The following is an 11,565-nucleotide window of genomic DNA, read 5'->3' on the forward strand; positions in this document are numbered from 1 at the left end:
TTTGCTATTAGGAAGCTGTGCCTCATTCATCTTTCTGGTTTGGGTCCTAGCACAAATCCTGACACACAGTAACTGCCAACAGAATATTTATGGATTTATTTAATGAAGGAGCTAAAAGGGGTCAGAAAAGGGAGGGTGGGGACCATCAGATACACAGGCACCTGATTAACATGGGATGATTTGTTCCTGATCCAGTCAGACCCAGAATGCAAAACAGACATGGAATCTGCTGGCGCGTGTGGAAGGGGCGGAGGCAAGTTCCGTGGCAGTTAGAAAGCAAGCTGGCTGCCAAGATGGAGAAGAGGCAAAATTTAGTCTTGACCTTCCATAATCCCAAGGCTCCCAAAATTCAGGGGAACCGGAAATACCAAAGGGTGAGGAGGTACCTAATTGTAGGTCAGATGGGAGGAAGAGGACTTACTTAAAGGCGGGCCTAGACGGAGTGTCCTAAAGATAGAGAAAAGATCACCCTGGGTAGGGAGAGACATCCACAGATCAAACCCACATGGGGATCCTTAAGGGAGAGATGAGTTGGAGACCCTGGGGATCAAGGGTGATCTTTTTGGTAGGCAATATTTCCCTCATCCTTGTAGCCTACCCTCCCTGTCAGCAAACATCTGAATGTCACGATGCCACCCCAGAGGCGGCAGCAGCATGTGGATCAGACACACATCTACATCCGAATGTTCTGTGGCAGCCTGTGTGGTTTTGGTCTCCTAATGTTGATCTGCTCAACCCCACTGAGCTGGGTGCAATTCCTGGTGATCAAGAATGGCTTTGAGCTCTACGCAGGACTCTGGATCTCATGCAGCCATGAACTGTGCTGGAGCGGCACACCCAAACCACCCTGTGAGTGCCACCGAACCAGGCCCCACAGTTCCCAGAGCTTTCAGCCATGTTGGCTCTTCGTCTCTCCTCCTTCAAGATCTCTTTACCCTCACCTCTTTGAGTCCAAGACCGGTCTCAGGCAAATTGTGAATGTAGCCATGCTTTTCCTAGGTGTTCTCAGTGTACCCTTTCTCCCTCTGACTCCTGGTTGCTTCCTCTCCCAGCTTAGTAGCTGATACTCTCTTTAGTCTCTGGGAAGAACTCTCTGGGCCTTTATAAGCTGTCACTGCGAAGCAATGTGGTGAGTATTCTAATGTGGTTGTAGAAATACAAGTAATTGATCAGAATTGGGAAACAAAATGAAGTGTCTCAGCCTCCATCAGATTTAACTTTTTAAAATTTTTTCTTTTGGGGTGCCTGGGTGGCTCAGTGGTTTAAGCCTCTGCCTTCAGCTCAGGTCATGATCTCAGAGTCCTGGGATCGAGCTCCACATCGGGCTCTCTGCTCAGCGGGGAGCCTGCTTCCCTCTCTCTCTCTCTCTCTGCCTGCCTTCTGCCTACTTGTGATCTCTCTCTGTCTATCAAATAAATAGATAAAAATCTTTAAAAAATTTTTTTTCTTTAAGATTTTATTTATTTGAGAGAGAGAGTGTGAGAGAGAGAGAGTGCACAAGTAGGGGGAAGGAGAAGCAGACTCACCACTGAGCATGGAGCCCCATGTGGGGCTCAATCCTAGAATCCTGAGATCAATGACCTGAGGTGAAGGCAGATTCTTCACCGACTGAGCCACCTAGGCACCCCAGATTTAACTTCTAAGGTCAATTTGTTCTTCTGCTAACAGTAGAAGGAAATACAAATGCATGTCAAATATGCAGTATAACAAATGCCAGCTACTTAAAATAAGTTATTAACATCAAATTTTATGTGAATTTAGGTAAATCTAAAAATGCAATACAAGGGGCGCCTGGGTGGCTCATGGGTTAAAGCCTCTGCCTTCGGCTCAGCTCATGATCCCAGGGTCCTGGGATCGAGCCCCACATCATGCTCTCTGCTCTCCAGGGAGCCTGCTTCCTCCTCTCTCTCTCTCTCTCTCTCTCTCTGTCTGCCTCTCTGCCTACTTGTGATCTCTGTCTGTCAAATAAATAAATAATTTTTTTTAAAAAAATGCAATACAAAACATTTAAAAGTAAGTTTATAGGTTCAGAAGATACTATATGCATGAGGTTTTTTATTTTATTTTATTTATTTATTTGACAGAGAGAGATGGAACACAGTCAGGGAGAGTGAGAGAGGGAGAAGCAGACTTCCCACTGAGCAGGGAGCCCGATGTGAGGCTTGATCCCAGGACCCTGGGATCATGACATGAGCTGAAGGCAGATGCTTAACAACTGAGCCACTTAGGCGTCCCTCTAAGTTTTTAAATCAGAACCAAAACTTAGAGGAAAGACAGAACTACACTAAACAGTTTCCCCATCATCCTCAAAAAATACATTTACACAGAGAAACAGGTATTGTGAAAGAAAACATGCATGGAAGAAGCATTTATGTCTCCTTGTCAGACAAGCAGGGGCCCCAGATGCTGGAGGTGGGGTTGGGGGTTGCACTTAGGCTCCACCCTGAGCTAGAGCATCTATGCTATGTGGAGCTAAGGAGCAAGATCTTGAGATGAAACTAAAATCAAAGGCAAGCAGATAATTCAATTGCATTCTTCAGCTTCAAAGAAAAACTAGGGAAAATATTTGCAACAAATATGAAAGATAAAAGGCTAAATGTTATTGATATTTAAAAAAACACATTATTAATAAAAAGGTGAATACCCCCAATAAATAAATTCTTAATAAACAGTTCACAGAACAGACACTAAAAATGTCTAATAAACATAGGAAAAATCATTTAACCTTAATCGATCATTAAAGAAAGGCAAATCAAATGAACAATGAGATAGGATTTTTTAAACATGACATTAGCAGAGATTTTTAAATGATACATAATACTGGGGACCATAAGTGGGTATAACCAAAGCAATATGATTATGTGTATCCAGAGATTTACACTCACGAATTCCATTTCTAGAGAAATTCTAGGAATTCATGAGTGTAAGATACAGGCATAAAAGGAGTAGAAGATATAGACATAAAAATTGAGCTGCAATCATATGTATGTAATTGTGCCCAGGCTAAAATTCAGGACTTGAGATTATTATTTTGATGTTTAATGAGTCAGAATCTTGGAATTTGGGGGCATCTGGGTGGCTCAGCCAGTTAAGCAACTGCCCTTTGACTCAGGTCATGATGCCATGGTCCTGGGGTTGAGCCCCACATCAGGCCCCTTGCTCAGCAGGGAGCCTGCTGCTCCCCTACCTGCCACTCCGCCTGCATGTGCTTGTTTTCTCTCTCTCTCTCTCTTTCTCTGTCAAATAAAATCTTTTTTAAAAATCTTGGAATTTGCCACAACAGCAAATAGTTTATTTCTTGCAGCCTGGAATTCACCTGAGTCCAACTGTTAATGATTTAGAGAAGGTCAACTGAGTCCTTTAAGTACACAATTATAAGTCAAGTATCTACCCTATTTCCAATGTTCACTAGTCCCAATTCTAAGTAAGTAGTCTGCAAAACAGAGCTCATAATGAATTCCCCAAATGTAATGAGCATGTCCAGGGCTCATCAACCTGTGACAATATATTATCATTGCCCCAAACATTGTTATCCAAATTCGAGAACTTTGAATTTTTACCTACTGACAGCGAGAATTTACCCCCTTTATTATGGTAAACCTGTCATTTCTGAGTTTCATGGGGACTCTCTCAGGTGTTCTCAGGAATATGTGTGCTCCTGGTCTTGTGTCCCACTATGGCTCTGGCTCTGACTTGACCTGGTTCTAGATGACTGATGGCTTCTCTGCTGTAGTTGCTAATGGAATGGGAAAGGGGTGGGGAATAGTAGACACCATTCTTCACTTTTATTCCTAAGTCTCAAGTGTGGAACAGACCCTTCTCTTAACTCTCCTATAGCACAGGTGAGATCAGACTGTGGCGTAAAGGAATGTTTTGGCACAGAGGGTAACTTGAACCATCTGGAGGACTGTAGGGAAGCAGGGTAGGTCTTTTAGTCAAAGCACTGGGGCCTCCAGAGCCAGGGCCTGGGAACCACTGCACATGAGACACAGCCAAGCTGGGTGGGGATGCTTGATTCTGACACTCCAATGGGGTTACCAGGGAACCTGAATCCTCAGCCAGTTTCACAGCCTCCTCTCCATGGTGCTGGTCCCCATCCATGACTTTTTTCATTCCCAAACCACCTTCTTTTCCTTGAGTCTGGGGAGGTTTTGTCTCACCTTTGTGTGGTTGGAATGAAGGTGTGATGTCAACAGCGTGGAGGTTATATTTGGCTAAATAAATGGGTCAATTCCTCAGCAGCACCTTCTTTATCCATATCCACACCCCACCTCCACTTACTCAATCTTAGCTCCTTCATGTTAAAAGGATCCTGACTCTTTCGGAGCACTACCTCCCCATCCTGGCTTTGATTTTTGCTGAAGGACTTAGGATGCAGTGAGAGGAATCCCACCCCCAAATCTCTTTGGTACAGCGGAGTGCCAGGTGCTTGGCCTTTCCTATGGCTGGCTTCTCTCCTATGCTTCTTCCTTCTCATGTCATCTTGGCTTCCTCCACTGATTCCTTCCAGAGTGTCAACACCTATAAAGGAAAAGAGCATCTAGTGTTAACGAAGCTTATTTGTTAGAGCAAGAGCAAGGTGATGTATAGCCCTGCCCCTCTCACCTTCCAGAACCTCCAGGACAAAGTTTTACTTTCATAACAGTAGGAGATCCTGCCCACCAGTTACAAACCGCCAAATGGTGAGTGTTCTCAGTTCGCTGAGAATCGTTACTGGTTTCTGGTAGGGTCGTATTCCTTCCAGTAGCTTTTATGTCCTACCTGATGGTGCTCTGAAGTACAGAATCACTGTCTGTGATGACCCTGAAGGCCCTACCGAGGATCTTAGTAAGCTTTTCAAACATTCAGATTTCTTCCTCTCCAAATTGAAATTGGCATCCCCTTTCTTCCCAAGGCGTTAGCTTCATTGCCTTCAGTAAACTGGGATGTTTGCCTTGCTTTTTCTGCACCCAAGTTCACATCCAAGAATATGACTAAGGAAATCTTCAGAAATGTTTGGATACAGATGACCTAGGTGGGTGTTTCTTATATCTAGGACACTTCTCTTTCACTGGACCAAAGCGTCTTACCAAAAAGTAGTGCCTTTTATAACTTAGGTCCTAAGATCTTTGAAACTTTGTCAAGTAAGCTGCTGTAAAAACTGATGTTTAAAAGCTGGTGGCTTTTGGTCTTAGAGGAGATGGAGGCTCAAACTCAGCTTTAGGATGTTTCTTTTATTTTGCTCAGTGAATTAAAAAAAAAACTATGAAGTTAAACAAATACACCCATTTTATATAATGGAGCCAAGTGTTTAGTTTGGTCAGATAATTAGTTTTGTATGATTATAACTAGTTGACTTGCTTCCTTGGGAAGTGAGACTATTCTATGATGTAACTCTTCAGTTGTTCCTTTGGGGGTGTGAGTGATCTTGTTTATGTAGTTTCAGGAGATGAGGATCTAAGAGAAGATTGTAAGAACATGAAGGCAAGTCTTCCCCTCATTGATGGAAGAAAGACTAGACTGTAACATGTCTTAGGACTTGGATTAGGTATCTTAGTACACTTTCATGTTGTATGTCACTTGTACTAGCATAAGCTACAGAGTGAACCTATTTATGAAGATTCAGAAGAATCTCATAGATTCCCAAAGGCAGGAAGTTTGTTGTCCCTTAGGAGATTCCAGAAGAGACTGGGATCTCACGAAGAAAAATCAAGCCTACCACTCAGTCTCTTTAGAGATGCTTTGACGCTCATCTTTGTTTATGCTTTGCTTTATCACTACAGCTCAGTTTTTCCTGTTTACTAGTATGCAAATGCCCAAAAAGTGATATCGCTGTTTCAGTGGCAATGTATCTATCTTCTTGGTTCAAGAAAGCAAAGTTCTGTATATGAGGAAAGTGGCATCAATCAGTCTCAAATCCAAATTCCCAAGCATAAGAATAAAATTAATCCAACATAGGTCAGAGTTCCTTCCTTTTTCCAATTAGCTATGGTCGGGGGACTGCAGGCAAAGGGCCAGGGCTATAGGCAAGGGCTTCTAGGTCCTGTGGGGGACTGTGGGCTAAATACCAGGAACGATGCCTATCACACTGGGCTTCATGCAGCTAAAAGCAGGCTGATGGTTCTGACTGGCTACATATCTTGCTAATTCTGTGTGACCCAGGTTTCAGGAAATGCGTTGCTCTTGGGTTATCATTTTTTAAAAAGATTTTATTTATTTATCTGACAGAGATAGAGAACACAAGTAGGCAGAGCAGCAGGCAGAAGGTGAGGGAGAAGGAGGCTCTCCGCTAAGCAGGGACCCTGATGCAGGGCTCAATCCCAGGACCCTGAGATCATGACTGAAGGCAGATGCTTAAATGACTGACCCACCCAGACACCCCGAGTTATCTTGTTTTAATGTGGCTAACTTGTTTTGGCCACAGAACAACTCACCTCTGTGGGTAGGCATGTGGTTTCCCTTCATTGACTTTACTATTATCAATGATGTTAGTAAGGGGTGAGTTCTAGAGAAGAAAATGAGACTTAAGAGGCAGATCTTAATCTGGGATAAGCTTTAATATATTTTCTTCTCTCTTGGTTAGTTGGAAGCTGAACTAGGATTCTCAGGCATAGAAGTCCTTAGAGAATTTTCGGTGGTAGAGACGAGCTGGCCCCTGCTACCTTGAGACAGGAATGAAGCTAGACAAGGAGGCACCTTCTAAAGGATATTGAAGAGATTGTAGGATCTGTAGCATCTCAGAAGAGCTTTATTTACTTGCAATTGTGTGTTATCCTTTATTTCTTTTTTAAAAGGCTTTTATTTAAATTACAGATAGTTAACATACGGTGTTATATTAGTTTCAGGTGTCCAATATGGTGATTCAACACCTCCCTACAGCACCCAGCGTTTATCACAACACGTACCCTCCTTAGTCCCCATCACCTATTTCACCATCCCCCACCCCCAATCACCTCCTCTCTGGTAACCATCAGTTTGTGTTCTAGAGTTAAGAGTCTGTTTCTTGGTTTGCCCCCCTCTCTCTTTTTTCTCTTTGCTCATTTGTTTTGTTTCCTCCATTCTATAGATGAGTGAAATCATGTGGTATTTGTCTTTTCTCTGACTTATTTCACTTAGCATTATACTTTCTAGATTCATCCATGTCATTGCAGATGGCAAGATTTCACTGTTTTTTATGGCTGACTGATAGTCCACAACAGATGGATGTAGAAACACAGATATAGATATGTAGACACAATAGAGATATGGATAGATGTGTGTATATATCTATATATCTAGATCACATCTTCTTTATCCATTCATCAATCAATGGACATGGGCTGTTTCCATAATTTGGCTATTGGTAGATAATGCTATAAACACTGGGGTGCATGTATCTTAAAAAATTGCTGTGGAAGTCAAGGGAAGGATCTGTTTCATATTAGGGAGGTTGTAGCAAAAAGTAATTTTGGGCATGCCCCTTCTTCTCTCTTACCAACATCTGGTCTGCAGAAAGCAGAGATCTTGAGCCAGGAGGTGAGGGAAGAAGTGTTATGGTGCTTGGGTAAGGGCTTTGGAGCTAAAGACCTTTTTAGCAGACCTCTCTCTGAGCAACTGCAAGGAAGGGTCTTGAGGAACTCTCAGGGGAAAAAGAAAAAAGCAAATAGAAGATATTTTTAGGATGTTAAATTCCTGCAATGCAGTAAATTCAAGCTTGAAATTATTACAGTATGGGAGTTTAAGTAAATAGGACTTCATTTTGTAGTCATAGGCTGGCTGACAAGGCACATGCAAGTCAGATATATTTAAAAGAGAAAAAACAAATAGAAATGAACTACAAGTTCAACAATGGTTAAATAATTAAGTGAAACATGTTAATATGATAAATTAAATAAAATTTAAAATGATGTTAACAACAGGTGATTTGGGGGGAAAATCTTACCTAAGAATCTTAAGGAAAAAAATCACTTGATTTTTAGTATCGTATCCACTATGTACAGAGGATAGAAAAATACTGGAAAAAAATATATAAAATGCTAATAGTAGCTGCCCTTAGTAGTGAGATTGTAGCTGTTTTTCTTCCTGCTTCTTGGTATTTTTCAGCCTTTCCAATGCTTATATTGAACATGTATTACTTTTAGAATTAGAATTAGGAATAAGAAAATGTTTTAATCTATGCCGTGATGTTAGAGTCACATCTCTTTGAAACTAGTTTACAGGGGCGCCTGGGTGGCTTAGTGGGTTAAGCCTCCACCTTCGGCTCAGGTCATGATCTCGGGGTCCTGGGATTGAGCCCCGCATCAGGCTCTCTGCTCTGTGGGGAGCCTGCTTCCCCCTCTTTCTCTGCCTACTTGTGATCACTCTCTCTGTCAAACAAGTGAATAAAATCTAAAAAAAAAAAGCTAGTTTACATCTAAGTTAAATGGGTTAATGCAACCAGAACTATTTGTATATCATCTTCGGCTCTACAATAAAGGCTTTACCTTCACAGGAAATAATTATAGTTATCAATGAAAAACTGGGAAATAAAATCCTTACTTTGCCCTCGTTGCCACATGGAGAACTCTGCTTCATCCTCCTTAGTCCTCACACCCTTCTCTAAGCCTCTGTCTGGTTTTCTTAAGAGAGGTTCCCAGCTGGACTAACCAAGCCTTCCCTTTCTCCTCCTTATTGGCAGATTACCTTCAAATTTCCAGGGCTTTCTTCCTCATCTCTCTCTTCTCTATAGTCGTTGCCCTTGCCTGGCTCATCAGCTCTTGCCTGCCCAGAAGAGGAGGCTTAATCACCAACTTGGATCTGAAGGTCTCCATGCTCAGCTTCATTGCAGGTACAGACCTAGATTGGCAAGGTAATACTAGGGTGAAAATGTCAAACAAACCAAGTTTCCTGGTGGGGCTTTCCTCCTCTTTTTCTTGTCCCTTTCCTCTTCTTTAGTATCATATCCAGTTGCCAGTTACCTGCCCTGTTTTACTATATAAAACACACCGCAAGCTGACTTAGCCCAAGGGAGAGGTAGAAGCCCCTTTCTCTTTCACATCTTGGTCAATCCTTAAATTTAAATTCTGCCATACATATGGCATCTGGAAGCAGAAGGAGAGTTGGGGGTGATGGTCAAGGCAGACTAAAGACACTGATGCATTGTGACATCTTTTCTTCTGGTTCTAGCCATCTCCCTGCTCCTCTGCCTCGTCCTATTTCTGGCACAGGTTCACTGGCATGCTAAGGATGCCTTGGAGCCTGATTTCCTATGGGCCTATCATATTAATTGGTGGAGTGACTTCTTATACACGTTTTCTGGTGAGTCATTCCCCTGCCTAATGCAAGAAGGTGGAAGAGGAAGTCCCTTCCTGAAAGGGAGGTAGAGTCTGGGAGAAATAGAAGCACTGACTGTTCCTATTTAGAACATTCATGCATGGAGAAGCAGCATGATATGGTGAGGAAATCATGGATTTTGGAGTCTGGAAACCTAGATTTAGCAACCTGTTCTACCATTAACTGAGGCATGCACAGGTTGAGCAACTTGCCTGAGATTTTACAGAAAGTTGTGGAACTATCAACTATCATTGAATCCAGGAGGTTCAAGCTTTGTCTTTACAATGTAAGAAATACTGTATTGCAATGAGAGCACAGGAGGATAAAGAAACTGCTGAGGGAGAGGAGGGTTGGCTCTTAGAACTGAGAAAAGCATGAGTAAGAATTTTAAAAGTCAAAAGACTATCTCTGTTTTGAAACTCACCTCAAATTCTTCTCCTCTAGGGATCATCTCCTTCCTCAACCACATAACTTCCAGACTTCCTTCCCTTGATCGAAATGTCAGTGCAGTTCCCAAAGAGCAGTCAAGGCTGGGGGTTGGCCCAGTGACTACAGTAGTACCTGATGAAGATGAAAGTTTAAGGTCTGATATGGAATCTACAATTGAGGAAGAGAAAACAACCCCAGAATCAGAGTCAGAACAGTCATGGTGATAGGAAAACCCAACTACTACTTGTCTTAAAAACGGAGGAGAGGCTGAACTGGAAATGATGGTGCAGATTCTAGGAAACTCTCCTAATATCATGTCCACGTTACTGAAGGAGAAAGCATTAAACCTGCTGAAATGTGTTTTGTGTGCACTGGATCTAAAATATATATATTATAGTCATAAAGAAAATAATAGAAGTTTACTTAAGAAAAAATTTCTAAGAGAATACAGCAGTGATTAGGATCCTGAAGGAAAGAAACTAGCAACGGATACAGTGTGTAGATCAGAGATCTTTTTTGGGCATCAGGGATCTTACAGACCAGAATGATTCATGAAGAAAGATGCCACCTAATTATACTTGAAATTTTCTTTTTGTGTGTGGCCTTGAGCACACTCAGGGTGGAGACATTTAGTTAATATTGTTGAATCTGAATTGCAAACAATGGAATGAATACCGGTGGAGATAATACCTACCATCCAAAGAAGCTGAAGGGTGCTTGAGTAGGGGGTAGGCTCTGGGGAATCCGTGAGATCCATTTCCTATGAGGATTGGTCATTTGAAACCCTTACAGTCTTGTTACATGAGCCCACTGCTTCTCCCTAGGTAGGAAAAGATCTTAACCAGACCCCCCACAAGCTCTCTGAAATTCTACACAGAATTTATGTATGCACTTTTCTGTGAAGAAAGCCACAGACTCCATCAGATTCTTCATAGGCCTGTGACTCTTTCGATTCCTTGGGCATCAATTTTGTTTTAATGAGCCAGATGATGCTGAAGGACTCTCTTCAGCCTACAGATATATGTGAACCAAGTTGAAAGATTTTTTTTTCCCCCATGTTTTATATACCCTGTAAAACTAAGTGAGGGGGGCTGCCAATGATTTCAGGCCACTGCGTAAGTCTTTGGATGGTTAAAGATCCTTTTCAAACCCAAACCAGATTCCATGCAGAAAGTCTCTGACATTAATTTTGTCCTTTATTCCTTTAGAAGCTACTATTATGACTCTACTGGTTCAGGTTCCATACTTCTCCTCCCCAAATCTGGCAATGGAATGGACTAAAACGCCCAGTTTCACCCCTTGCCACTCTTAAAGATAAGCTTTTGGGTCCTTTTGGTTTAATTTAGAGATTTATTGGTAACCTTTGTAGAAAACAAACATAGCAGACATGGAGCAATTACGTAGTTCTTTTTTTGTTTGCTTGTTTTTTAAAGAGAATTTTACTTAAGTGGTTCTTACAATTGATGATGTTTTTGTAATCCTGGTCCCTGATCAGGAATACACAAACATTTCCACATGGCAACTGAAAGCCCATTAAATTAAATTTTTTAAAAGATTTTATTTAGAGGGGCGCCTGGGTGGCTCAGTGGGTTAAAGCCTCTGCCTTCGGCTCAGGTCATGATCCCAGGGTCCTGGGATCAAGTCCCACATTGGGCTCTCTGCTTGGTGGGGAGCCTGCTTCTTCCTCTCTCTCTGCCTGCCTCTCTGCCTACTTGTGATCTCCGTCTGTCAAATAAATAAATAAATTCTTTTTAGAAAAAATTTTATTTACATATTTATTTGAGAGAGAGAGAGAGAGAGAGCATGGTGGGGAGGGGCAGGCTCCCCACTGAGCGGGGAGCCCAATGCGGTACTCAATCCTAGGAC

At 42.1% G+C, this 11,565-nt stretch overlaps 1 protein-coding gene across 6 annotated transcripts; it reads left to right on the plus strand.

Annotated features, from left to right (window-relative positions):
* The first annotated feature begins 261 nt into the window (after positions 1-261).
* LOC309867225 (transmembrane protein 202-like) lies at positions 262-10,059 on the plus strand. Of its 6 annotated transcripts, none has more exons than XM_082735802.1 (5): positions 262-374; positions 594-849; positions 8,687-8,785; positions 9,124-9,255; positions 9,715-10,059. In XM_082735802.1, the coding sequence occupies exons 1-5, from the start codon at positions 294-296 to the stop codon at positions 9,921-9,923; spliced, it is 777 nt and encodes a 258-aa protein (XP_082591928.1). In that variant the 5' UTR covers positions 262-293; the 3' UTR covers positions 9,924-10,059. The 6 variants fall into 6 exon arrangements, with proteins under 6 accessions (XP_082591928.1, XP_082591930.1, XP_082591926.1 ...); XM_082735800.1 differs by having other exon boundaries at positions 263-382; positions 611-849; positions 8,636-8,785; XM_082735799.1 differs by having other exon boundaries at positions 263-374; positions 8,636-8,785.
* Positions 10,060-11,565: the final 1,506 nt, after the last annotated feature.

The sequence above is a fragment of the Mustela nivalis genome, assembly GCF_964662115.1.
Source record: "Mustela nivalis genome assembly, chromosome: 6".
Lineage (NCBI taxonomy): Eukaryota > Metazoa > Chordata > Mammalia > Carnivora > Mustelidae > Mustela > Mustela nivalis.